Raw genomic sequence first — 23394 nt, forward strand, 5'->3', positions numbered from 1 at the left:
ACCTTGCCATTGCTGAGGCTGGTTTTGAACTTGCAATCCTCCTGCCTCAGCCTCCCAAGCTGCTGGGATTACAGGTGTGTGCCACTGAGCTAGCCCAGAAAACCTTTTTTAATGGAATCACTTAGCTGAGAACTTTGGTGTGGGTTACATAGAGGATAGACTCTCTTCACCTGGCTTTGAGGTCTGTATTTAAAATCTGGTCCTCATGTTTCTTAGCTGTGTAGCCCTGGCCAGTCACTTGACCTCTCTGGTTCCCTATATTCCCACTATGAAAATGGAAATCATATAGTTAATACCCGCATCATTAGACTGATGTGACACTAAAGGAATTAACCCATAGGACATGTTTAACAAAGGCCAGGCACAAAAGGGCTCAGTACAATTTCACTATTATTAAGGCTATTTCCCAAGATTTATTGTATTATTTTGGAGTTTTAAGGCCTCTAAATCTGTGAGTTTGATTGATTGTGCATAATGATCAGATGCACCTTCCTTATCTTCCCTTGTTTCTTGCTTCTGAAATCTTTCACACACTTCTGATCTTCCTGTGTTTACTAATTCTCCTTCCTCTCCAGTCTTGCATTCAAAAGGCGCACTTTACATTCTGGGCTTAAAGTTTGCATTTCAGGAAGGGCCCCATCTAAAATGTCCTGTCCCAGAAGCCCTGCCTGCCTGCTGCCCCAGGGCTGTCTGGACAGATGGAGAGGCTGAGAGCTTTTGAGTGTGGCGCTGGAAGGAACCCCTTGCTTTCCCTGTATGGGTCCAGCCCGTTTCCCAGCTGTGGAAGCCCAGGCCCAGAGCCCCCAAACACCTGTTAACCACCAGGGCCAGTCTTTGACTCTGGCCATGTTTTTCTCCTCATTAATGTACACTTCTGGGCTGGACATGGTGGCGCAGGGCTGTAATCCCAGAGGCTTGGGAGGCTGAGGTAGGAGGATCCTGAGTTCAAAGCTAGCCTCAGCAAAAGCCAGGCCCTAAGCAACTCGGTGAGACCCAGTCTCTAAATAAAATACAAAATAGGGCTGGGGATGTGGCTCAGTGGTTAAATGCCCCTGAGTTCAATCCCGGGTACCCACCACCACAAATGCACTTCTGTTTAAAGCTCTTCTGTTGTTTCACATGAAGCTTCACAATGCATAGACTGGTCAGCCAGGTGTGCTGGGATTGGTGACTACGGTTTCTCCTTTTCAATCCAGTAGGCTAATTTCAAGGCCTCGCTGAGACGCTAGAATACACTAGATAGCTGGTAGTGCTCACAATGTTCTGCTGACCTTTTTTATACTTTTTTACAATTAAACTTACCTAATTCGTGTCTGAAATAAATAATAAACGTTGCAAAATACACCTCATTACTGTAGTAACCACTAGCTTTAAGGAGACAATGGAGAAGCAAACAATGGAGAACCTTGTTTTCAAAATAGGAACTGGACTTTCCCTCCCCACCCCATTCCTTACAACCTGTTTCCAGCCAGGAAGAGGTGGTCTCTGGCTGGAATGTTTCCTTGGAAAGGTAAGGGAGCATTCCACTGCCTACTGAAAAATTTCAAAAATCACAGAAGAAACTTCTGTTTGTTTTTAGGACACAAGATGGTGAAACAGCCCAAGCCAAAGAAGCCCAGCAGAAACAGGGCTCCCCACACCAGGAGTGGTTTACCAAGTACTTCTCCTTCTAAACTCAGCCTTGAGATACCTCAGAGAGGCTGTTAGAAAACCACTTAAAACGTCTGAAGGAGTGAACTACAACCAACCAACCAACCAAAACATTTCAGACTATTTCATTGTGACACAGGTTCATTAAAAAATCTTGATATTAAAGATAAATCAAACCAATGTTATTAAAAAGCACCCACAGGAAAATGTTATTAATGTTCCAGTGACCTATACCATTTGTATTTCCAGTGTCCGTGACATTGTACTCCACTTTGTGGGCTGGCAGACTTTGTGGTTTCCGTGGTCTATTTTAAAAGTGGTTTCATTTTTCCTTAGGATGCTAGTCATTTCCACTTGAAAAGCTGCTTTTTATGTAAAATGATATTATTCCAAAATACACATCCAACCTCAATAGGAAGAGGAATAAAAATAAAGTTCAAAACAGGAAAGTCAATAAAAAAGAAAAAAAATCGACCTATTAGGAATGAACCACAGCATGCGTAGTTTGCATGTTCTGACTTCCTGGGTCTAGGACAGGCAGCAGTTTACAGAGGGTTAACACCTACCTCAGAAGGGGCTTTGCAAGATTAAACAATGAGTGAAGATGCCCATCAAGAACTGGAATTTTTTGTGAGTAGTTGTGCCTTGCCCCACCAAACATCTGTTTCAATGACTGTCCTGTCAACTTGTTATTTTTGAAAGTTTCTAGCCCATCTGATCTCTGAAGTCAAAGATCTCCAGAATCCCTGGTATTTGGGTTTGGGCCATTTGCCTCATGATGTGTTGCTGCCCCTTTGCATGGACTCTCAGTAGATCAAAGGGCACTGGGAATGGCTGCTCACGGTGCTGACCTTGCTCTCAGTCCACATGCATTATCTACCCTCTGCAGAGCAATGTGACTTGACAAAGACTCAATGCAAATTTTAGTGGGCAAAATATTTTCTCAATCCTTTGGTGCTGGCCCAGTAAGTGGCCTAAACAGATGTTAACTCTATGCACTGTCAAATCTTTGCTCTTTGAATAAAACTTTAAACAACTGGGCAGTAAGAATGGTTGTGCTGGTATTGCTTTTTCTTAAAAAGGTAGAACTGGATGAAGACAGAGTTGAAAAGTAGGAAATTCATTTTAAGCTCAGTCAGAGCATCAACAAATAAAAAGTGGCAATAACATACTTCACACACATCAGTTTGAGAGAAATGCAAGTAAAATTGAAACTCAACATTTAAAGGCAAAATTTACTACTGAAACAAAACATGAAGCTAATAGGATTTTGTTGTCGAAATGCTGGGAAGTGCTCTATCACTGAGCTCAGCAGTGTGGCTCAGTGGTAGAGCATACACTTAACATGTGCAAAGCCCTGGATTCAAAAAAAGAACTTGAGATTTTGGAATACTTGCATATATATGAATATATGAGATTTTGGGGATGGAACCCAAGTCTAAAGATGAAATTCATTTGTTTCATACACACCTTAAACAGCCTGCTGGGTAATTTTATACATTATTTTTAGTACACCTGCATTTTGACTACATGCCAGGTGTGGAATTTTCCATTTGCAGTGTCATGTCAGTGCACAAAAACTCTTGGATTAGGGAAACTGAACTTGTCTCACATGAGTATTAAGTTCCAACAAATGAACTTTAGGAAAACAACATTCAGATCTTGGCCATAAGCATTGTGTTTTGTTTTGTGACAGGAAAAAAACTATACACAGGTGGTTATACTTCTGAGTTGAAACATTATCACAACCCTGTACAACTCCTAATAACTAACAAAGCAGACTGCACTATATACTGCTGTCCTCTGACTCAGCATAATACTTTTGCAGGGACAAAATTATGTTGCTACTACATCTGTTTTTGACTCCTTTCTTACTTCAAGTGAAAGAACTTATTAAATTTCTAGATTCTACCTTGAAATAACTAAGCCTTTGTTAACCAAATTTTTACATTCTTCTATTAGTTTTTTGAGACTATTTCCTTGAGTATTGAAGTAAGGCATCTAAAGATACACAAATAAACTTTTAGTTTATTACAAAATAAACCACCCCAAAAGTTTCTAGTAATTTGTTATTTTTACCAGCAGAAAATGAAATTTTCACCTTTTTGGAGCCAATTATAGTAACAAATCAGATATGCTAGATATAATTCCATCTGTTTGAGGTGGCGTCATCTGATTCCACCAGACTCTCAAGAGCAGCCCTAGAGGTGATGGTAATGGCCTGTAGGTAACAATGGCTATTGAGAGACAGGGACTGATTCAGGTTTGATGCTAAATCTTTTCAGGCTGTATTATGACCAGAGGCTGAAGAGTTCCATGTTCCTAGGGCTCTGCTGGAACGCAAACTGTTTCTTAACTGGGGTAGAAAAGAACAGATTCTGATGCTGCAATCTGTATCCGGGGTAAAAATGGGAGCTCATAACCCACTTGAATCAAAGTGTGAAATATGATTTGTCAAGAACTATGTAATGTTTTGAACAACCAACAATAAAAATGAAAAAAAAAAAAGAAAAAAGAAAAGAAAAGAACAGATTCAACCCATCAGTTGCTGCAGACCACAGACCTGGGCCCTTAACTGCTCCAGCATTATTACCACAGCCAATGTAGTGGTTGTGGTTTAGACTCTTGGTCAACAGTCACTCTCCAGGATCCTTCTGAACTCTGTAAAGGTGAGGCTGGCAAATTAAACAGCTATGACAGGGACTTCCTTCAGTGTCTTACAGATTTCTAAGGGTGACAATTACCTCCACCATTACCCATAACTCTACCCCAGGATCCAATATTGCTTTTGTTTTTAGTAGTACTGGGGACTGAACCCAGGGCCTCACATATGCTGGGCCAGTGCTCTACCAATAAGCCTCACCCCCAGCCTCCTATGACACTGTTTTGATCTACTGTCTTCCACTAGCTCTCAGCTGTCTGCCTTGTAGGTGACTGATCTAGGACCTAGAACATGCAGGCACTGCAGCAACAGGAGAGGAAAGCCCTAAAGAGGTGGGAAGGGTTGTCTATGGGGTGGGAAGACAAGGAAGTCCTGGAGCATGAACTCTGGTTTCTCCCTGAAGGACACAGCAGTGCAGAGAATTCCTATGTTCAGCAGTCAGCAAAGCGTCATTAAAAAAAGATGTTAACAAATTGACAATATTGGAAAATCATTATTTATTTGACGGATAACTTCTGAATTAATATAAAGAAATGACAGTAACTTGTATTTACATTCATTCAAAACATTTTCATTAAGCACCAAGTAGAATAGTTTCTGATCTTTTCACCAAAAACACTTTTATCATTGAAAGACTGCCTCAAACTTAGTTTATTTTGTGGGGGATGGGGGGGGGGCAGGGATACCAAGGATTGAACTCAGGGACATTCAAGCCACATCCCCAGCCCTATTTTGTATTTTGTTTAGAGACAGGATCTCACTGAATTGCTTAGCACCTGGCTTTTGCTGAAGCTGGCTTTGAACTTGCAATCCTCCTGCCTCAGCCTCCTGAGCCACTGGGATTACAGGTATGTGCCATCACACTCGGCGTTTATTTAGGTTTTTAATCAAGAAACCTAAAGCTGCCAATCAGAGCTTCTATCTGGCATGAGATGACCAGGTTAAAACCCTAAGAGTAAAAAATAACTTTTAAGTTTTGACTTATACACTCCAACCAAGGGGAGATACGCTGGCCTCAGGCTAGTCATCACAGGTCATAGGTCCACAAACCAAGTATCATCCTCACAGGTCACAAACAAAATGAGTAATATGTATACACAAAATGAGTACAAAATACATGTTCCTGTATATTCCAGGGGAGTAATGCCCATTTCCCATGAGCATACAATGCAGCAAGGAGCACAAAAAAAGATACCATTCACTAACCCACAAGACAGTGGAAGGAAAAAAAGCCCTGTGCCCTGGAATGGAGTGGAGGCTTTGTGGACCAGGTGGCATCCAGGCCACACCAGGAACATGAGTGGATATCAAGGCGCATGGGAAGGGATCTTCAGGGTTGGAAAGGACAAAATGAACCAAGACACAGCCACAGACCTACTGACTATTCAGAAGACAGAGGAGTGTTTGTACTGGCTGAGGGATATAATCTAAGAGTTGCGTAAAACAGAAAATAGAAAACCTCTTCTGACAAGAGGGCAAAATACCTTCCCCACAGAGGATCCACATGCTCTCGGTGGAGGTGAAGGAGCTGGGGATCACTCTGCAGGTCACCTCCACCCCAAAGCCCTAGGTTCTTGGAATCAAATCCACTGAACAAGAACCTTCCTTCATGTAAACTGCCTTTTCTCCAAAAAGTAAAATAAAAACACAAGCAAACAAAACAAAACAAAACTCAAAAGAAAAAGAATCAGACCAAGCTTTGACCCCTTGTCCATCACTTGTGTCCCAGCGTCATGCTAGGGAGACTGGGTCTGCTGTTACTCACACTGGTTCATTACTATGAGGCCTCCAGCATGTCGTGCTCCCAACACAGCTCCCTCAACACAGCAAACACCACATAACACATACACTCACCCAAACAAAAGGCAGCATCAACTTAAGGATCTCTGCTAACCTAGCATACTTGAACCCTTTTTTCTGACATATTTACAAAATATCTGCACTCTGTACTGCTATGGAAACATTACAAATGTTGCATTAGATTCCTCTTCTTGAGGTAGTTCAAAGTCTTGAGATAGCAAATTTACGTATTTTTCTGTACTACCATGGATGTGTAGTAATCATAAAAGACCAAAAACCAAATTCCTTCTCCCCTCATTCTAGGAGTACTTTAATTTTCCCCCTCGGATCATAGCAAACTAACAACTGGGGGGAAAAAACTATATATAAACTACATAAAATTTTAAAAACAAGCAAAAAGCCAAGAAAAAAAAAATCTGTGGAAAACTAATAGCCTAAACTTTGCTACAGACAAAACAAACAAAATGAAACCTCACTTTGTCTACCAAGCACTTTATAAAGTACTAAGTAATTAACAGCTCATAAAAATTGGGGAAATTTTTAGGTGGAGGTAAAATTAACACCAACTCATTCTCTAGCAAATAGCTGTTCTAAAATGCCACGTCCACACAGAGAGGTCTGGAGGAACCGTCTGCAGGAGGCTACCTTGTAGGCCAGACCTCTCTCAGGTCTGCTTCATAGGCGCAGGGATGTTGGCAGATGCCTGTTCCAGGTAGGCCAAGGAGCCCTGAGGGACCTCAGCTGGCTTTTTGTGCTGCACATTGATGTCCTCCAGCACCTGCTGCCAATGCCTCAGCTTTGTCAAGTGCTTCTGCACCAGTGCATCTTTCCGCTGCAACTCATTTCTTAGTTCTGAGACGTCCTACAGATGAAAGGGATGGAGTAAGTCAGAGGAAATGCAGGGGAATAATAAAGTTCTTGATTAGTGAGGAGCACCAGGAAGCAAATTCAAAACCATTAAACCATATCAGCCCATTCCTTTACTTGGCTCCACAGTTTGACTAATCTAAAGCAACTCTTCCAGTGAAGCTGACCACCTAATAACCAGAGCTTTTATTTTTAATCATCTTGTTCAGTAACAAAAGTCATAAAATTTAAAAAGCAACCCAGGGCTACTGTAAAAAAAAAAAGAAAAAAAAATCGAATACTTTCTCATCCTGTTTCCCAGCCATCTAGCAGCCCTCCCTTGTCCAAAGACTACAGCTGAGATTAGAAAATATTAAGAATGACAAACATATCAGCAATTGCTTGTAGGAATCCCCATCAAACCAGGTGCTGTGGTGCACATCTATAAACCCAGCTACCAGGGAGGCTGAGACAGGAAGATCACAAGTTAGAGGTCTACTGGGCAACTTGGCAAGACCCTGACTCAATCTTTAAAAAAAAAAAAAAAAAAAAAAAAAAAAGTGGGGAGCAAGGAGGCAGGGATATAGCTCAGTAATCCCCAGTACCACAAAAAAGAATCCATACCACTGTCTATAATTTCAGATTTCAAAATATTAAAATTGCAGATTCAAGAGATTTTTACAAACACCAGCATTAAATCTTTTATTAAGACCCAGACTTAACCACACCTGCATTGTTATTCAAGTATTTGTATCAGGAAACAAGTTAGCACAATAGACTATTAAGAATGTCATCATCTTATAATTCTCCCTCTCAACAGCTAGTATCGTAACAAAAAAGAACCTTTCTGATTAACTGGTCAGCTTCTAGGAGATACTTTTTTAAAACTATCAAAACCTTATAACTTCATTTTAGTGTTTCTCACCGGGAGCACCAAGGGCCGAGTTAGGGTGGGAGGATTCCTCAATTCTCCACAATGAGGAGACAGGTCCTGGTTGGATCATTCATTGTCATTAAAGCTTCCTAGTCTTTGTGGCAACCCCAACGTATTTCCAAATGCCCCAGTCTAGAATCACAAAGACCCACCAAAATCCTAAGTTTTAAAGAACTATGCAGATCATTTACTTTTTGGTTCTTTGAACAAATTTGACAGATCCCTTTCTATGTGTGAGGCACAGGGCAAGGCAAATGTTTACACTGCCTGTCCAATATGGGTTTCTACCTATATTAATGGCTTTTCACTCTTTTTCACAAGGCAGAACTTTCTCTTTAAGAAAACATTTACTTAAAAAAAAGAAAGAAAGAAAAATTTACTGTGAAAGCTAGTGTGTGAAAGTAGGCAGAGCTACTCTTAAAGAGCTGCTCTCCACTCCTCACTCCTGGTGGCCCTTTCTGTCCAGGATGTCATAAATGGTGACAACCAGCACCATTTCATATTGATCTATAAATCCCTGATACAATTCACAGGTGTGTTTCATTAAAGCATAGATAGACTCATAAGACCAAGTGTTCTTCCTAAAAGTTGAGGAAAAATTGAATTTGTACCTCTTTTATAACTTGCTCAGGTTTCTGAACAGACAACTGCAATCTTTTTTGTAGAAAAAAGCATTCTGTCTGTCTTGCAATATCCAGAAACTTCTGGATACACTGATCAACACCTTAAAAAAAAAAGAAAACAGTAAGAAAAACATTTAAACATATATCTTCCACATAAATAGTCAGATACATTAAAAAAGCCCCTTCTTATAGATGTAGTCTGGGATTTTAATCTTAGCCGTAGCAATATTAACTTAAAACTTCCCAGGTGTTAAGCAATATTAAATAGCAGATAATTTGTAAGGTACGTAAGGTAGTATGTGCCTGTAATCCCAGCAGGGAGGCTGAGACAGGAAGAGGACATGAATTTCAAGGCCAGTCTAGGCAACCCAGTGAGACACTGTCTCAAAATTAAAAATAAAAAGGGCTGGGGATGTAGTTCAGTGTTAGAGCACCAATACTAGGAAAAAAAATTTTTTTAAATATAATATGTGCTTTTATCAGGAGAAAAAGAAACCTTACACAATATGAATGCCATGAGGACTTCTAATTAAGAATATGGAGATTCAGGGATCATCATGATTTCTTGTTAAAACAGAACATTTAAAATATGGTACAAAAAACTCAGAACTGACTCTTCTGGAGACACAACACTGGGGTGAAGGATAAACACAGAAGATTTTTTCTCTATAGCACCTGTTCAAAAGATAATATCAATCTAGTTAGAAATGGTGGCACATTTCCAGCAACTAGGGAAACTGAGTCAGGAGGACTGCAAGTTTGGGGCCAGTCTTGTCAATTAAGCAAGATCCTATTTCAATCCCAAATACCAAATACCAGGGAGGGAAAAAATAAAAGATAATCACAACTTGTGGACTTTTAAAAAAAGCAATTCACAATTAATCTTCTTTTCCTGTTACCAATATGAAAAGGTCATTAAAAATGGTTCATTCTTGGGCTGGGGATGTGGTTCAAGGGGTAGAGTGCTTGCCTGGCATTCGCGGGGCGCTGGGTTCGATCCCCAATACGACATAAAAATAAAAAATATTGTGTCCACATAAAACTAAAAAAATATATATATTAAAAAATGGTTCATTCTTAATGACACACATCTCAGTTAATAAAAAAAAATCCTCAGTAGTTTATAAGGACTATCTGTATATATCTTATTCCCCAGAATAGTTCTCTTAGGATATACACAGGACTGAAACAGACGAAGTGCAAAATCAGCAATAAGGAATCTTGCTGAAGGCAGGAACACTGTCTAGAAAGAGGGAATTCTTACCAGTTCGAATTTCTTCCTGATCGGTGCCATTGACATAATCTTGACTCACGAGAGAAGCAAAGCAAGCCTGGGATCAAAACATCAGAAAAGAAAAAGATGGCATCTGCACACCAAAAAATCTTACTTCTGAGTAAGACATAACTTCTTCTTGGTCATTCAACGAGTTGATGCACATGCGACGACAATATATGCCAATGAAAATACTCGGTAAACTGAGTCCCAACTAGGGGGCATCACCATTTGGTCTCTTTCCTTCCACCCGCACTCTGAGCTTCAGTTTCTCCACCAATAAAACAAGGCAATGGAACTCCATGGTCTCCCAGGTCCACATCCACAGGGCAGGATCTCAATAAACCCCTTGCACCCTGGGGAAAGCCACAGATCTCATGGGGCGGCACCCAAATAGAAAAGGGAGGCCGGCAAGCAGGTGCCTCTGGAAGGGTTAGGTCACAAGGAAAAAGGAAAAGTTCCAAAGAAAGCGTGACCTTAAAACTGAGTCTTGAGAGAAAACGGGGGCAGTGTAAGAGGGGAGCTCCTGGAAAGTTGGCGTTCGCAAGGGAAGCGACTCGGACACGGAGATGGGGACAGCCCGTAGGAGCCTGGAAGGGTCCGCGCTCGGTCCCTGGCAAAATTTTAAGGCGACGTGCCTCCGCCAGCCGAGCAGAGTACCGGCCACCCTCACAGCGTGGGCTCAGCAGGTGACTCACGATCTACGCGCCTAACTTCCCATTTGTAACTGGGTGTTGCGACGGAGGAATGAAATATCGGCTGACGCGCAGCTCGCATTGTGAGGGACGAAGGGAGGGCTGCGGACGAAGACTCCAAGTCTCGGCTTACCTCGAACGACGACTCCAGCTCGTCCACCAAGGTGCTGCTAGAAGTCCTCGGCGCGCCAGGCGCTGCCTGAAGAAGCGAAGCCTGGCCCGGGAGTCCCGGCGCGGGTTGCGGGGGGCCCGGCGGCTGCCCGGAGAACATACCACCCAGCGGAGCCGCCATGTCTGCGGTGGCGGGTCGCCGCCCACTGCGCCTGCGCAGAGAGGCTCCGGCCACTGGCCGCGCGTGGCCACGTGACAGGGCGGCCGCTGGGGCGTGTGGGTTGGGCGCGGGGAAACTGGATGCTCCGTTCTCCAGTTTGGGGCTCTTTCCCGCTGCCGCCGGTGATGTCTTGCTTTTCCTTGTCTTTGTTAAGTTTGTTGCAGAAAGCTCTGTCCTTGACCCTGAGAGCAAGCCAATAAGGAGGACATGGTTTTGACAAAAAGGCTTATTACTCTGCTAGCAAAGGAGAAACACAGGGGACTCTTGTCCCAAAGGCTGGGATTCTGCCCATCAGTAGGAACAGGGGACTTTTAAAGAGGTGATTCAGAGAAAATTAGATTAGGAAGGAGAAGATCAGCGAGGAGAAGATCAGGGAGGAGAAGTCCAGGGGAAAAGTGGGGAAAGTTAGGGAGAAGAAGGTTGGGAAAAAAAAAAACGCAAGGGATTCAGAAGCCACAGGGGAGATAGTCAAAGCATCAAGTGAACCCGTTACAAGTACAAGGCGATAATGGATGGCTAACCGTTGTATGCAGAGAGAATTAGTAACCGCGGTGGAGCAGCCCCCGGGAGAGGTCGAGTTCCCTGTGGGACCCTGCGACCTGAGTGAAGGGACTTGGGCCGAGTCACGTTCGTTCTCCTTCGCAGCTCAGGTAGAAGGAGTCAGGCCTGCACTCCCGAGCAGTTACTGAGAGTTCACTCTGTCCCAGATGCTCATCCAGTCGTGGGTTATAGCGGGAATGAGGTAAGAGAAGCCACTGCCATTGTTGAGGCTACCTGTGTGCCTGGCATTGTTTTAGGGTGGCTTCGAAGAGGAAGTCACCGTGATAATCTCAACAATTGCTTTTTGACTCGTTTATTATTTATTTCAAAAGCCTTCATTTTGGTTACCATGGAACACACAGAACTCTCCGTGTCTCAGGCACTATTTTATGATCTAGGGGTTACAGCAATCACCCCAAATTTCTGGAGAAAGAGAAACACGTAAATATACATATATATCAATATAAAGGTAAATATTAGGAAAAAAATTAAGCCGTGTGAGGGGATAACTGGTAATGGACTGGTGTTCTTTGAGATGAGTGATTGGGGAAGACCTGAATTGGAATGATTGAAGAGTTAGGAGAGCTTTCTGGACAGAAGGATCCTGCCTGACTGGCATATTTAAGGAAACACAGGAAGCCCAACAGGGCCAGGGTAGAAAAGGTCAGAGAAAAGTCCTTTGCCTGTTAGGCTTTAATCAAAGTCAGCCTCCCAGTCTAAATTAGACCCAGAACTCCCAGACTCTTCTGTTTAAATTTCTTTACAGCATTTAAACATAATCTGAAATTAACTTGTTCATATAATTTTTTATTGACTAAATTGCAGACTTTTCTCCTCCTTTCCCCTCTTCTCCTGGCATCAGAGCCTGCTGGTCTTATTTATCCTGTCCCCAATATCCAACTGTTTCCAATTGTGCTTGGCAAAGATAGAGGTAATAAGTATTTGCTGATAGAAAGAATCAAAAGAAAAGACTAGGAGGATCTAGTCTGAAAATCTACTTTATTCTCAGGACACCTTTACATGTCTAAAAATTATTGAGGATCCCAAGTGTTTATTTTTGTGCATTGTCTGCTAATATTTGTCTATTAAAATTGAGAATTTTAAAAAATGCCAATTCACTAAAAATAATAAACCCATTACATATTAACATGAAGTTTTTGTTAAAACTATAACTTTTGCAAAATAAAAAAAAAATGGTAAGAAGTTTGTCATTATTTTGCTTCTTAGCAAATCCCTTTAATATCCAGTTTACCTAAGGGCCATACAAGTTGCCTGAGAACAACATCAATGGTAGTTGCCTGGGATTCACACCAGAGGTTTCTGGAGACCAGTGAGGCAGTGATTTAGAAGAGTAGAAAGAGTGTGCTGCTGGGAGCCATTAGCCAAGTAGGTATGACAATTTCCTTGCCAGCGTACCCCATGTTGCTGACATGTTGCAGTGACATTGAATGTACGTGACCTTGCTCAAGGACCAAGGCAGATTAGGGTGTTCCCGGTTTTAAGATAATCGTGTTTAGGGCGTTCCCAGTTTAGGTTCCAGGTTTAAGGTTTAAGATTATTCCTGCTGGGAATAGGGCGTATCCTGCTGCCTGAGTTCCACTTGAGTTCTCACGGGATTCAGACAGTATATTTTGGAGATAGAAGCCCAGTGGAGGTGGATTTGGGCAGAGAACGTGGATTTGGGAAGAGAACGTGGATTTCCCCAGAACGTGATTGTAGACGGCTGGTGTGAGTTCGGGAATAAAGAGTTGCTGTTTGAATCTACAAGCTGTGTGGTGGCTCGTGATTGTGTGCTCAGCCAGACTGCGGCATTTGTGCCCAGCCAGACTGCGGCAGTGTGCTATCTTTTTTTTTTTTTTAAAGAGAGAGAGAGAGAATTTTTAACATTTATTTTTTAGTTTTCGGTGGACACAACATCTTTGTATGTGGTGCTAAGGATCGAACCCAGGCTGCACGCATGCCAGGCGAGCACGCTACCGCTTGAGCCGCATCCCCAGCCCAAGAGAGTGCTATCTTGTATTGGGGCAGTTAGACAGGTGGTAAGATATATAATCAGCTAAACTCCATGAGTTATTCAGGGGTTAGAAATCTAGTTGGGAATTGAATGCCTGATGTAATTTGAAGATAAGGTTTAAGCTCTTATTTCCCTAGGACCACAGCTAGGGGAGAAGCTCACAGCTCTTCAACAGCAGAGCTACCGCTGTAGAATATGGCCCATTACACAAGAAGAGCCCCAAAGAAATGGTCAGGCTAATTCCATCTGATTGATCTGCTACTAAGTGGTAAGAGAGTGGTTCCAGAACTACTCTTCTCCCCAGCCTACGACCTTGAAGAGTATGAGGACATCTAGGAATTTACTCTGCTGTAATCTTAAAACCTTTAACTGCCAAGCACTCCCAAGATTCCATCAAGTTCATCTCTTACCACACTGTATCCTTTCTCATCTATTCATTCAACCAATATGGACACTTATCAGTGGTCTGAGTCAAGTAACATGAGCAGAGATTTAGCAATAAACTGGAGAGGTATGGTACCTACCCTCATCATACTTAATGCACTCTCCCTTTATAGCAAGGGTTTATAGAGTGTCAGTGATGGATTCTTGTGCTCAGTGCTGTGTTGAGGGTATATAGATGCTCGACTTTGCAAATCTGGAGTCTAATCCATGATCTACTTTAGAGTTCATAAATTGTCTCCTTACCTTCTTCCCCTTCTTCTGTTAGAATAGCAACACAGCCAGCTAATCTCTGTATGCACCCCCCTTCCCTTGCAGTAGCTATGGCTTACTCTGATTGACATAATCTGAGTATATATGAGACTTCAGTGAAAACTCCTTCAGATGTGTAAACTGCAGTTGCACCGGTTTTGTCCTGCTTTCTTTCCTCAATTTAATGTTGCCTTCAACCACATCAGGTACCTGGACTATGAGAAAGCCTTCTACCAAAGCCTTACTAGCATTTCTGACTCACTCAGGAGTGTGTTTTTCGTTTCCTTCATAAGCCAATAGTTCCCACTCTCTGAGTCCATCTTTCCTGATGAAGTAGCTCCTGAACAAGGATACCCAAGGGAAACTGAACCCGTTTACTCACTTCTCTGCCTGCTTTCAAGTCTAAAATATACCACAAATGTGCACACTCATTTCCATTCCCTCTTTATAAACCAGTTTAGGTACATAATATCCTCTTATCTGACAAACATTTTTAAAGTTAAAAATAACTGTCCTCAACAGTTTTTTCTGTCAAAAAGGGCACAGATTCTATTCATGGGTAATTTGATCCATCTTACACAAAAGTAATGGGAAGACCTTTTGTTCTAAGTCTGCACAAATGGAATTCTATTGACTGGTGGTAGTCCCGAAAGGTTAACAAATAGATACTCATTTATTGTCCCTTTCATGGTCTGGTTTCTTGCTTTCAAATAAATTCCATATCTGTTCAAGTCACTGAACTGAAAGCAAGCATTACAATATATTAATTAAGCATGCCAGCTCTGAAAGCCTCCCGAGTTTAACCCTTTGTTCCTTGACATCACTGACATTTTACTAAACCTGTCTCGTGCCTCACCTTCCTCATCTATAAGGGATAATAGCACCCACCTCACTGGGTTATTAAGAGGATTCAGTAACAATATATGAAAACCCTTAGAACAGTGCCTGGCATATTGGTGAAGTTTGAATAGTTGGTTAATACTATTATGATTGATTCATTTTGGAAACCACAGGCCAGGCCTGTTTCACAAACTAATAAGCTCACTCACCGAGTGTCCCAAAGTGATTGATAGCATTGAATATTTCCATCACTGTGCCCCAATTTAATTACTCAGTTTATGTTAATAGGCCAAAGAGACAAGTTCTGTTGTGGTAGAGTTACCGTAAGTAAATATCAGAGCCAAATCAGAACACCAAAACTTGGATTTATTGTTTCTCACAATTGCATAGTAACTTAATTTGCTTGCATTTCTAGCATCACAAATCTGAAGTGCAATTTTTCTTCTCAATGAAAAACAAATACTTTAAAAAGTGATCAGGAAGTTTAAAAAAAAAAAAAACTGATCATGATGTGTAGAATATCTTAAAAATCTTGCCAAAAAGATACTAGCTTTACTTTTATAAATCTTTGCATAAAATGAAAAATCAAGGCATACAAATTTCATTTAGTTTTATAGTTTTAAATACCATCTTTTGTTGCCTTTAAAAGATTTTTATTCATCCAAAAGTATTTTCAAGCTCCACTGTCCAATTTCAGACAAATGAAGGCATTTCCGAGTATCTGAGCTAAGCACTGTCTTGGCTGAAGCGGAGTAAGAACTCAATCAGAGTCCTTGTGGGCCTCCCGGTCATGCCTTTCCGCAGGTATGGGACCTCATCTTTGTTGGTCATCACACCTGCTATGTCCAAATGTGCCCACTTAGGATGAGTCACAAATTCCTTCAGGAACGCTGCAGCTGTACATGCCCCTGCAGACCTGAAAGAGAAAGCCTACGTCAAGGTGCATGAACCATTTCATCAATTCTTGCCAAATAGGTTCTATGACCAGAGAGCAAGAGTCAAAGTTACAGGACCAATTATGAAGTTAACCAGTAACTTCAGCAGTAAAGAAAAAATTTTGGATTCCTTTTTCCTATGTAACACCTTCCAATATTTTCCACATCCTTTCCTTATCATTTGTTTACATGTAAAATATAAGCAAATGTGAAAATGTGCGAAATACTAAGAACCTGTTGGAGAAATACCTTGAAAACTATAGACATTAGAACTAAGCTTACAAGCAAAGGAAATCAGAGATTAAAATTTTGTGTAAAGATGATAAAATTGAAAATAGTGATTCTTAGGCAACCAAGGATGATTGTAAAAATGAACATCTAGCTTGTTTTCCATACCGATATTTTCCAATGTTGTTAACATCAGCAAGCTGACAATCTATAACTTGTCTTGTATAATGTTCAAAGAGAGGCATCCTCCAAACACGGTCCCCTGTTTCAATGCTGGCCTAAAAAGAAAGAAAAAGATATGACACTCTTAAGTTAGGTTCTAGAAAATTCATAGTGTGCTTGATACATGAAGGAAAGAGCTTTTCTATGAAACTATAAAACAGGTATCAGGACAATGGTCATTACTGATTATTTAAGAATTATAGCTGAGTGTGGTGGTACATGCCTGCAATCCCAGCTACTCAGGAGGCTGAAGCATGAGAAGATCAAAGTTTGCAGTCAGCCTTGGCAACTCAGGGAGACCCTGTCTCAAAAAGAAGCAGGTGGCGATGTGTGGCAAGAATAGCTCAATGGTGTAGCGCCACTTGCCACTTAGGTTCAATCCCCAGTACTGCGGTGATTATATAGCAATGTTATGAAAAATCCCACAGATCTGCAAGGAATTTGCTAAAGTCTCAATTAATAATCTGGTATTCTGTGTTGGAAACAGGTTTTGTAGGTTTGAGTAGAATGAAAGAGTTTCTGTGAGGCTGGTCACCTCAGTGTACTGGGGAAATGCACACCTGGACCCACTTTAATGTCCCTGACACAGGGTGATTTCCCTCCTGCCCTCCAATCCTTTCTTCTATTTCTGTCTTCTTCCTTCTCTCTTTCCTTTCATCATTAATTGAATTTCTGCACACCACTAAGTGAACTGAAATATTTCAGCCATCAAAGAGCCCACAGGCTAGCAGGAGAAATGTACACATAAACATTGCAAGAAGTCAAAAGTGGAAAGTCAAGAAGCAGCAATATAAGCTATGGAGTCAGATCAGCCTGTGTAGGACATGAGTATGTATCAGATGTATCAGCCATGGAAAATAGACTGTAAGTTGCTGACTATTTATTTATGACTTTGATTTTTAAAAAGTCCAATGTTGTGATGCCATGATGAGAGGGAGGGACTGTGGATACATGGGAGGCCAGAGGAGAGGTTCTGGCCCAGCCTGGAAGGAGAAAACAGAGAGGAATTTTACAGAGGTTGAGAGGGCAGGCTTCACAAATGATGAGAAGACAGCTATGCAGGGAAGCAGCGGAGGGTGAAAACTAAGTGTAGGACCTTAAATCAACTTCACAAATATGTTCAGAGACATTTTGTGTTTTTTCCCATAATTAAGTTCCCCTTAACTACTTGCTAAAAGGATGAATGAGCTGTCAGATGGACTTTGGAACACAGGAAAGAGACAGAGCCATCAATGGAAAGATGCAGGTGGGATCCATTGAAACAGATGAGCTTCCCCATAAGCATAAGAACATGTGGCCAAGGACAGAACACCATTCAGAAGTGGACAAAGAACAACAGCTACCAAGGGAGACTGAAGCACCATGGTCAGAAGGAAACCAGAAGAGAAGATTTTCACAGAAGCCAAGAGCTGGGTGTCTCCAAGAGGTCACAGGGTCACATGCTGCCTCGAGACAGGCTAGGTTAGATTAACAGGGTGCTAGCAGGTGGAAACTGATGGCGGTGACTGACTGTGTGTGTGCACGCATGTGCATGTATGCTGGTGGTGATGGGATGGGAGAAGACTGTGAGTCCACCTACACAACAGGCTGACCGACTCCACATGCATTCATCAGAAGGCCTTCCTTTCTTCACAAAGCTGTTCTCATACCCTTTTCTACCTCAAGGATTCTCAACCACAGCCATATTATTTGTAAGTTATTTTTAATTCATTCTGAGGCCACTGAAGAAGGCGGTGGTATTATGCCCATCATTTAGGGACATCTGTAGAAAATGTGAAGCCACTCAATCGAGTTTGTTGCTCTGGTCCATTTTCAATTCAAAGGCAAACCCACAGCATAAAAATCACTTTTAGCATAGGATATGAACAACTATATCATTCAAGGGCTACAATAATTGATTCATCATCCCTATAATTTAGGTCTATGAATATTATACCCACCTCAAATAGTTTGTTCCACAGCCAGGATGAGTTGGTAAAGACCCCAGTGGCACCTGACCCCAAGGCTATGTCCATGGCACCTGTGAGAAACAACTCTCAGGTCAATTCCATTCTCCTGTCCAGACCAAGTGGGCTCCTCTGCCACTCAGAACAAAACTGTGAACTTAAACCCTACTTAATGGCTCTCTCATTGTAAGAAAGGTAAACTTAGGAAATCAATCCCATATTTAATATATTTTTATGTCTCTCAAACTAGATTCACCTTTAATTATTAAGGAAAATGCAGAAAAGGAAAAGAAATACCATAAAATATCACCATGGATAACTGTTACCAATTTTGGTATTCCAGACTTTTTTTTTAGTATTTAAGATCATACTATATGTGTACAAGAATGTGTTCATCCTTTTATGCTTTAATATTTATTCCTCTTTTATAAACAAATGTTTGAAAGTATCTTTAATGCTTTTGGAACAGTCCTTTGGATGGAGGTATCATAATTACATACTATAGGCACAGATGCATCTCTAACTTTTTAGTACTTTTAAACACATGTTAGTAAATATCTGGCTTTGCTGCCTTTTGTAAAAAACAGAAACAGTTGTTGTTATTGTATCATTTATTTCATCTAATTTCCTTCTCCAACAAACTTGTGTCCTATTGGCTGACTTCTTTTTAAAAATTAATTTACATTCTTAAAAAATCAAGTTGAAAACAAGCTTTCTGTTTTCTAGGTACACAACCAGGAACAGCAGCTTAGTGCTGCCCTCTTGGATGCTTAGCTCCAGCAGTCCCATTTGTTATTTGCCTGGTCCCGTCTGTAACTTCTGGGCCAGGGAATGTCTCTGATTCTGATCATAGACTCAGGGTCTAGCACACTGCTCAGTAAGTAGCTATCAAAAGGAAAGAGCAACACTGTCTTTCAGAAATGGGACACCACGTGGAAAGTCAAGGTACACAGCACTGAGCCTGTCACTGCCAACACTAGGGCCCTGGAACGTTAGAGGACATAAGCACTGGAGTTGGCAGAGGTTCCATAGTTTCACATCTATGAGCATCTGCTCTCTGCAATGTGAGGTTTGTCCAGGTGTCCCCTTAATCCCTACCTGTGGCTTTGCATCAAACTGCTCATCAGCATTTCCCCCAAGGAAAACTGAAACTTCAAAATACTAGTATGTATGCTGCTTGACAAATTTTATTTAACTATATAGTAAAACTTCCCATTTTCTTATATTTCTTTGCAGTCAAGATTAACAGTGGCTGCATGACATACACTGAGGGATCCCATATGCCTGCATGTGGAAAAATACTGGTACATATCTCTGATTTAGAGAACCAAGTTAGACCCATATATCATTGTTGATCTGGTGGCCCTCAGCAGTTCTGCACAGCACCACAATGATTTAAACTGATTCCTTTCCAGGGAAAACGGTAGTGCTTTTTTAGTATCGGGTTGCTCTGTGTCACTGGGGTGTTGGATTGTACAATTTTTCCCAGGAAGTTACGGTAAATGCCATTAGTTATTATTTAATAGTAAAGAACCATAAATTACAAATCATTATTTGAAAGTGATGGCCCATATAAATTCTTGTGATTCTACATGACATTGGGGTAAATTCAATTGGTCTGTGTCATTTGCTCCTTCAAGCTTCATCACTACCTCCCAGTCACTTCGTAAATCTCTCTCTCCATTACGGCTATTGCCATTATCATCTACCACCTGAACTACAGTAATCACTTTTTTAAAAAAAACAATAAATTTATTTTTGAAATTTTCAAATATATACAAAAGCAAGGAAAATAATATAACTGACACCTAAGTACCCATTACCCCACATCAACAATTATCAACTCCTGGCAAACTTGTTTCACCAGAACCCCACACCTAACATTATTTTGAAACCAACTGCAGATACTGTATCATTCATCCTTAACACACCCCTATATCCACATCCACAAAACTCAACAACCACAACCCAGCTCACAGGCCTCACGGGTTGGCGCATTTCTCCTGGGGTCCTTCTACAGCCCATTCTTCACAGTGCATGCTGGGAAACCTTACAGGGTGCAGATCCAACCAAATCATCCCTGTACTTAGCCCTCCTCAGTAGCTTCCTGCTGCACTGACTCCCCTTGTAATATGGCACCTACCACAGCATCTGCCTCACAAGCCACACAGCATACCTCGGCCTGAACACTGCTGCCCCCCAGCGCCCCACAACATGGCCTTTGTGCACGATGCACCCTCTGTTCACCTCTTCTCCACTCAGACCCCAGGCTCAAGTCACCCTTCTTAGGATAAGAGGCCCTGCACACGCTGACCTGATCAAATCCCCAAACCATATAGGCTCCCTCAGGCTTCCTTTAATTCCACTTCCTTGTGCTTGTCGCCTGCCACTTTATTATTTTTTTTTTTTTAAATTTTTTATTGTGGGTTGTCACCTGCCACTTTAAACCCTCAGTGTGATTGTCTAGTTACTGCACTGTTTCCACTAGACTACAGGCCTCACTTATGTTCTGCCCCATCGCTGCATCCTCAGCCATCAACACAGTCCCAGCACATAAGAGGTGTTAATGCCTGCTGATTGTGTCAACACTGTTCATATGGCACTGTGACAAGTGATGCTTACTCTATGTCTATGCTCCATCTCTATGACGGGAGTGGGGGTTCACATTATAGTCTTCAATACCGTACTTTTCAAGTTAATGGTATTTTACAAATGTAGTCACTTGTCTCCAAAACATTTCTATCAACTTCATAAAAGTTTTTCATCCGTTTTTAAATTTCTCAGAAAGGATGAACATTAACCTCAAACAAAAATGTAGTACCTTCAATTAAATAGAAAATGATAAGACATAAATATTTAACAGGATAATTGGGATCATAGCTTCCTTCCAACAAAAACAGTAGGGGTCTGACCTGTTAAGGTGGCTGCGTTGATGATGAGTTTTGGATTAAAGGTGTGCGCGTAACAGAGCGCATCGGCCAGGATGAGCCTCCCCTCAGCATCGGTGTTATCAACCTGCCAAGAGGGAGATCAAAAAAGGAGTGATACATCGATGTTTTTGGCAGCACAACTCACAATAGCCAAACTGTGGAACCTACCTAGATGCCCTTCAATAGATGAGTGGATAAAGAAACTGTGGTACATATATACAATGGAGTATTACTCAGCAATAAAAGAGAATAAAATTATGGCATTTACAGGTAAATGGATGGAGTTAGAGGAAATCATGCTAAGTGAAGTAAGCCAATCCCAAAAAATCAAAGGCCAAATGTTTTCTCTGATAAGTGGATGTTAATCCATAATGGGGAGGGACATGGGACAAGTGGAAGCACTTTGGATTGGGCAAAGGTGGGGAGGGGAGGGGCCAATGGGATAGGAAAGATGGTGGAATGAGACAGACATCATTACCCTAGGCACATGTATGATTGCACGAATGGTGGGACCCTACTTCGTGTACAACCAGAGAAGTGAAAATTTGTGCTCCATTTGTGTACAATGAGTCAGAGAATTCTGCTGTCATGTATAACTGATTGGAACAAATAAACTTGGGCTGGGGATGTGGCTCAAGCGGTAGAGCGCTGGCCTGGCAAGCATGCGGCACGGGTTCGATCCTCAGCGCCACATACAAACAAAGATGTTGTGTCCGCCGAAAACTAAAAAATAAATATTAAAAAATTCTCTCTCTCTCTTTAAAAAAAAAAAACACTAAATTTTTTTTTAAAAAGGAGACTATAGGAGTAATGAATATAAAAACCAGGCAATTATACACCAGAATTGGATATAAAAGTGAGAAAAAGCTTGGATGACATGTCATCAAGATTCAAAAACAGGTTTGTGCTGGGCACCCTGGTACATGCACGCCTATAATTCCAGCTACTCAGAAGGTTGAGGGAGAGGGATTAAAAGTTGTAGGACTGCCTGGGAAACATAGTGAGACCCTATCTCAAAAAATAAAAAGGCTGGGGATGAGGCTCAGTGGTTAAATACTTCTGAGTTCAATCCCTACTACCATAAATAAACAAACAAATGAAATGAAAAAAGTAAAAAGGGCTGGGGATGGAGCTCAGTGGTATAGTACTTGCTTAGCATGTGTGAGGCTCTGGCTTTAATCCCCAGTACTGCAAAAGGAAAAAAAAAAAAGTGTACTTATAATAGTGGAAACACTATTTAAGAGTGTTTTTCCTGCCTTGACTATTCCTAATATTATTCAGTCTAATCTGGAAAGCAAATAAAATTCATTAACCCCTGTATCACAGCTAGTAACTTAGGGCTGATGACATGGGAAGCTGAAATAAGTAGAAAAATGCCTTTCCATTTTACTAGCAACTGTTATAACTCATTTAAAGAGGGGGAAAATAAAAAGATTTCTGAAAACAAAAAGGCTAAGTACCTAAGAAAGATACAGCTAAGCAGCTCTGGATCTTCGGGCCGAGTCTCTTTGGCAACCCTTCCTAACTGTACTGCCTTCTTTTTAGTAGAGGCCCCACCATCATGGGCAGTGAGTGAGAGCATGCAGGCCCACACCATGGGGACCTTCTGCTTGCTGCCAGGTCCCCACAGTGCAGAGCCCATGATGCAAGACAGTGTTTCCCACCTGAACCTTTAGAATTGGAAAATGTTTTCGTGGCACAAATATACCCAGAAAATAGCCCACATTTTTACTGCTTTGCCAAACTCTGCAAGCCTGGCTACAGATTCATGGCAATTTGCGTGTACAGCATACAGGAAGTGAGAGGAAGAATCAAGGCAGGAAAAACACTCTTAAAAATTCTCATTGAGAAATAACAATGACTCTGCATGAAAAACTACTCTGCACGGAAGATACCACCCTCCCCAGAGAGGTGGGGCCCTGCTTCCAGTCACACTGCAGTTAGGTGGCCACAATGGGGTTCCCTAGAAACATGTTGGGGAATGGTGCACCCTCCAGTCACAAACCTGGATGGTCTTCCCATTCTTGGCTCTAACAACATCTCCAGGCTTGTTGGCCTTGCCACTGGGCATATTCTCACAAAGAGGAGCCAAACCTATTGGAAAAAATATTTGAGAGAATATGGTTATACTGTGTCCAAACACACCACCCATGGGACAGGAGGCCACTAGTGAGCCACCAGAAGCATGCCCACAGATGCCACCCTAACCAACCAAATTCCCTATCACCAATG

General features: G+C 41.6%; 3 protein-coding genes across 4 annotated transcripts in view; 1 reads left to right on the forward strand and 2 right to left on the reverse strand.

The window, feature by feature from the left end:
* The window catches only part of Fam184b (family with sequence similarity 184 member B), a 107801-nt gene extending 104234 nt beyond the window's left edge, over nucleotides 1-3567 (forward strand). For both annotated transcript variants that reach the window (XM_046423900.2, XM_046423901.2), the window contains one exon: nucleotides 1580-3567. In XM_046423900.2, the coding sequence (XP_046279856.1) occupies nucleotides 1580-1673 (94 nt within the window). In that variant the 3' untranslated portion in view covers nucleotides 1674-3567. The remainder of the gene's footprint in view (nucleotides 1-1579) is intronic.
* Nucleotides 3568-4785: 1218 nt separating this feature from the next.
* On the reverse strand, nucleotides 4786-10812 carry Med28 (mediator complex subunit 28). Its single transcript, XM_046423889.2, has 4 exons — nucleotides 10617-10812; nucleotides 9780-9846; nucleotides 8504-8616; nucleotides 4786-6974 (listed from the first exon to the last, which is right to left on the reverse strand). The coding sequence occupies exons 1-4, from the start codon at nucleotides 10773-10775 to the stop codon at nucleotides 6777-6779; spliced, it is 537 nt and encodes a 178-aa protein (XP_046279845.1). The 5' UTR covers nucleotides 10776-10812; the 3' UTR covers nucleotides 4786-6776.
* A 4434-nt stretch (nucleotides 10813-15246) lies between these two features.
* Lap3 (leucine aminopeptidase 3) overlaps nucleotides 15247-23394 on the reverse strand; it is a 30402-nt gene continuing 22254 nt past the window's right edge. Inside the window, exons 9-13 of the mRNA XM_046423837.2 lie at nucleotides 23168-23256; nucleotides 21145-21247; nucleotides 18227-18306; nucleotides 16233-16342; nucleotides 15247-15817 (exon numbers count right to left, since the gene is read on the reverse strand). Of these exons, the coding sequence (XP_046279793.1) occupies nucleotides 15628-15817; nucleotides 16233-16342; nucleotides 18227-18306; nucleotides 21145-21247; nucleotides 23168-23256 (572 nt within the window). The 3' untranslated portion in view covers nucleotides 15247-15627. The remainder of the gene's footprint in view (nucleotides 15818-16232; nucleotides 16343-18226; nucleotides 18307-21144; nucleotides 21248-23167; nucleotides 23257-23394) is intronic.

This window comes from Marmota monax, unplaced genomic scaffold (assembly GCF_021218885.2).
Source record: "Marmota monax isolate L192 unplaced genomic scaffold, Marmota_monax_Labrador192_F-V1.1 WCK01_AAM20220418_F8-fsc00009, whole genome shotgun sequence".
Classification (NCBI taxonomy): Eukaryota; Metazoa; Chordata; class Mammalia; order Rodentia; family Sciuridae; genus Marmota; species Marmota monax.

Coding starts and splice junctions, on each gene's coding strand:
- Med28 (XM_046423889.2), bottom strand. CDS start 10,775: ATGGCGGCTCCGCTGGGTGGTATGTTCTCCGGGCAGCCGCCGGGCCCC. Junction 9,847..10,616: donor AGCTGGAGTCGTCGTTCGAG/GTAAGCCGAGAC, acceptor TTTTGATCCCAG/GCTTGCTTTGCTTCTCTCGT. Junction 6,975..8,503: donor CTGAGCAAGTTATAAAAGAG/GTACAAATTCAA, acceptor TTTCATCTGTAG/GACGTCTCAGAACTAAGAAA.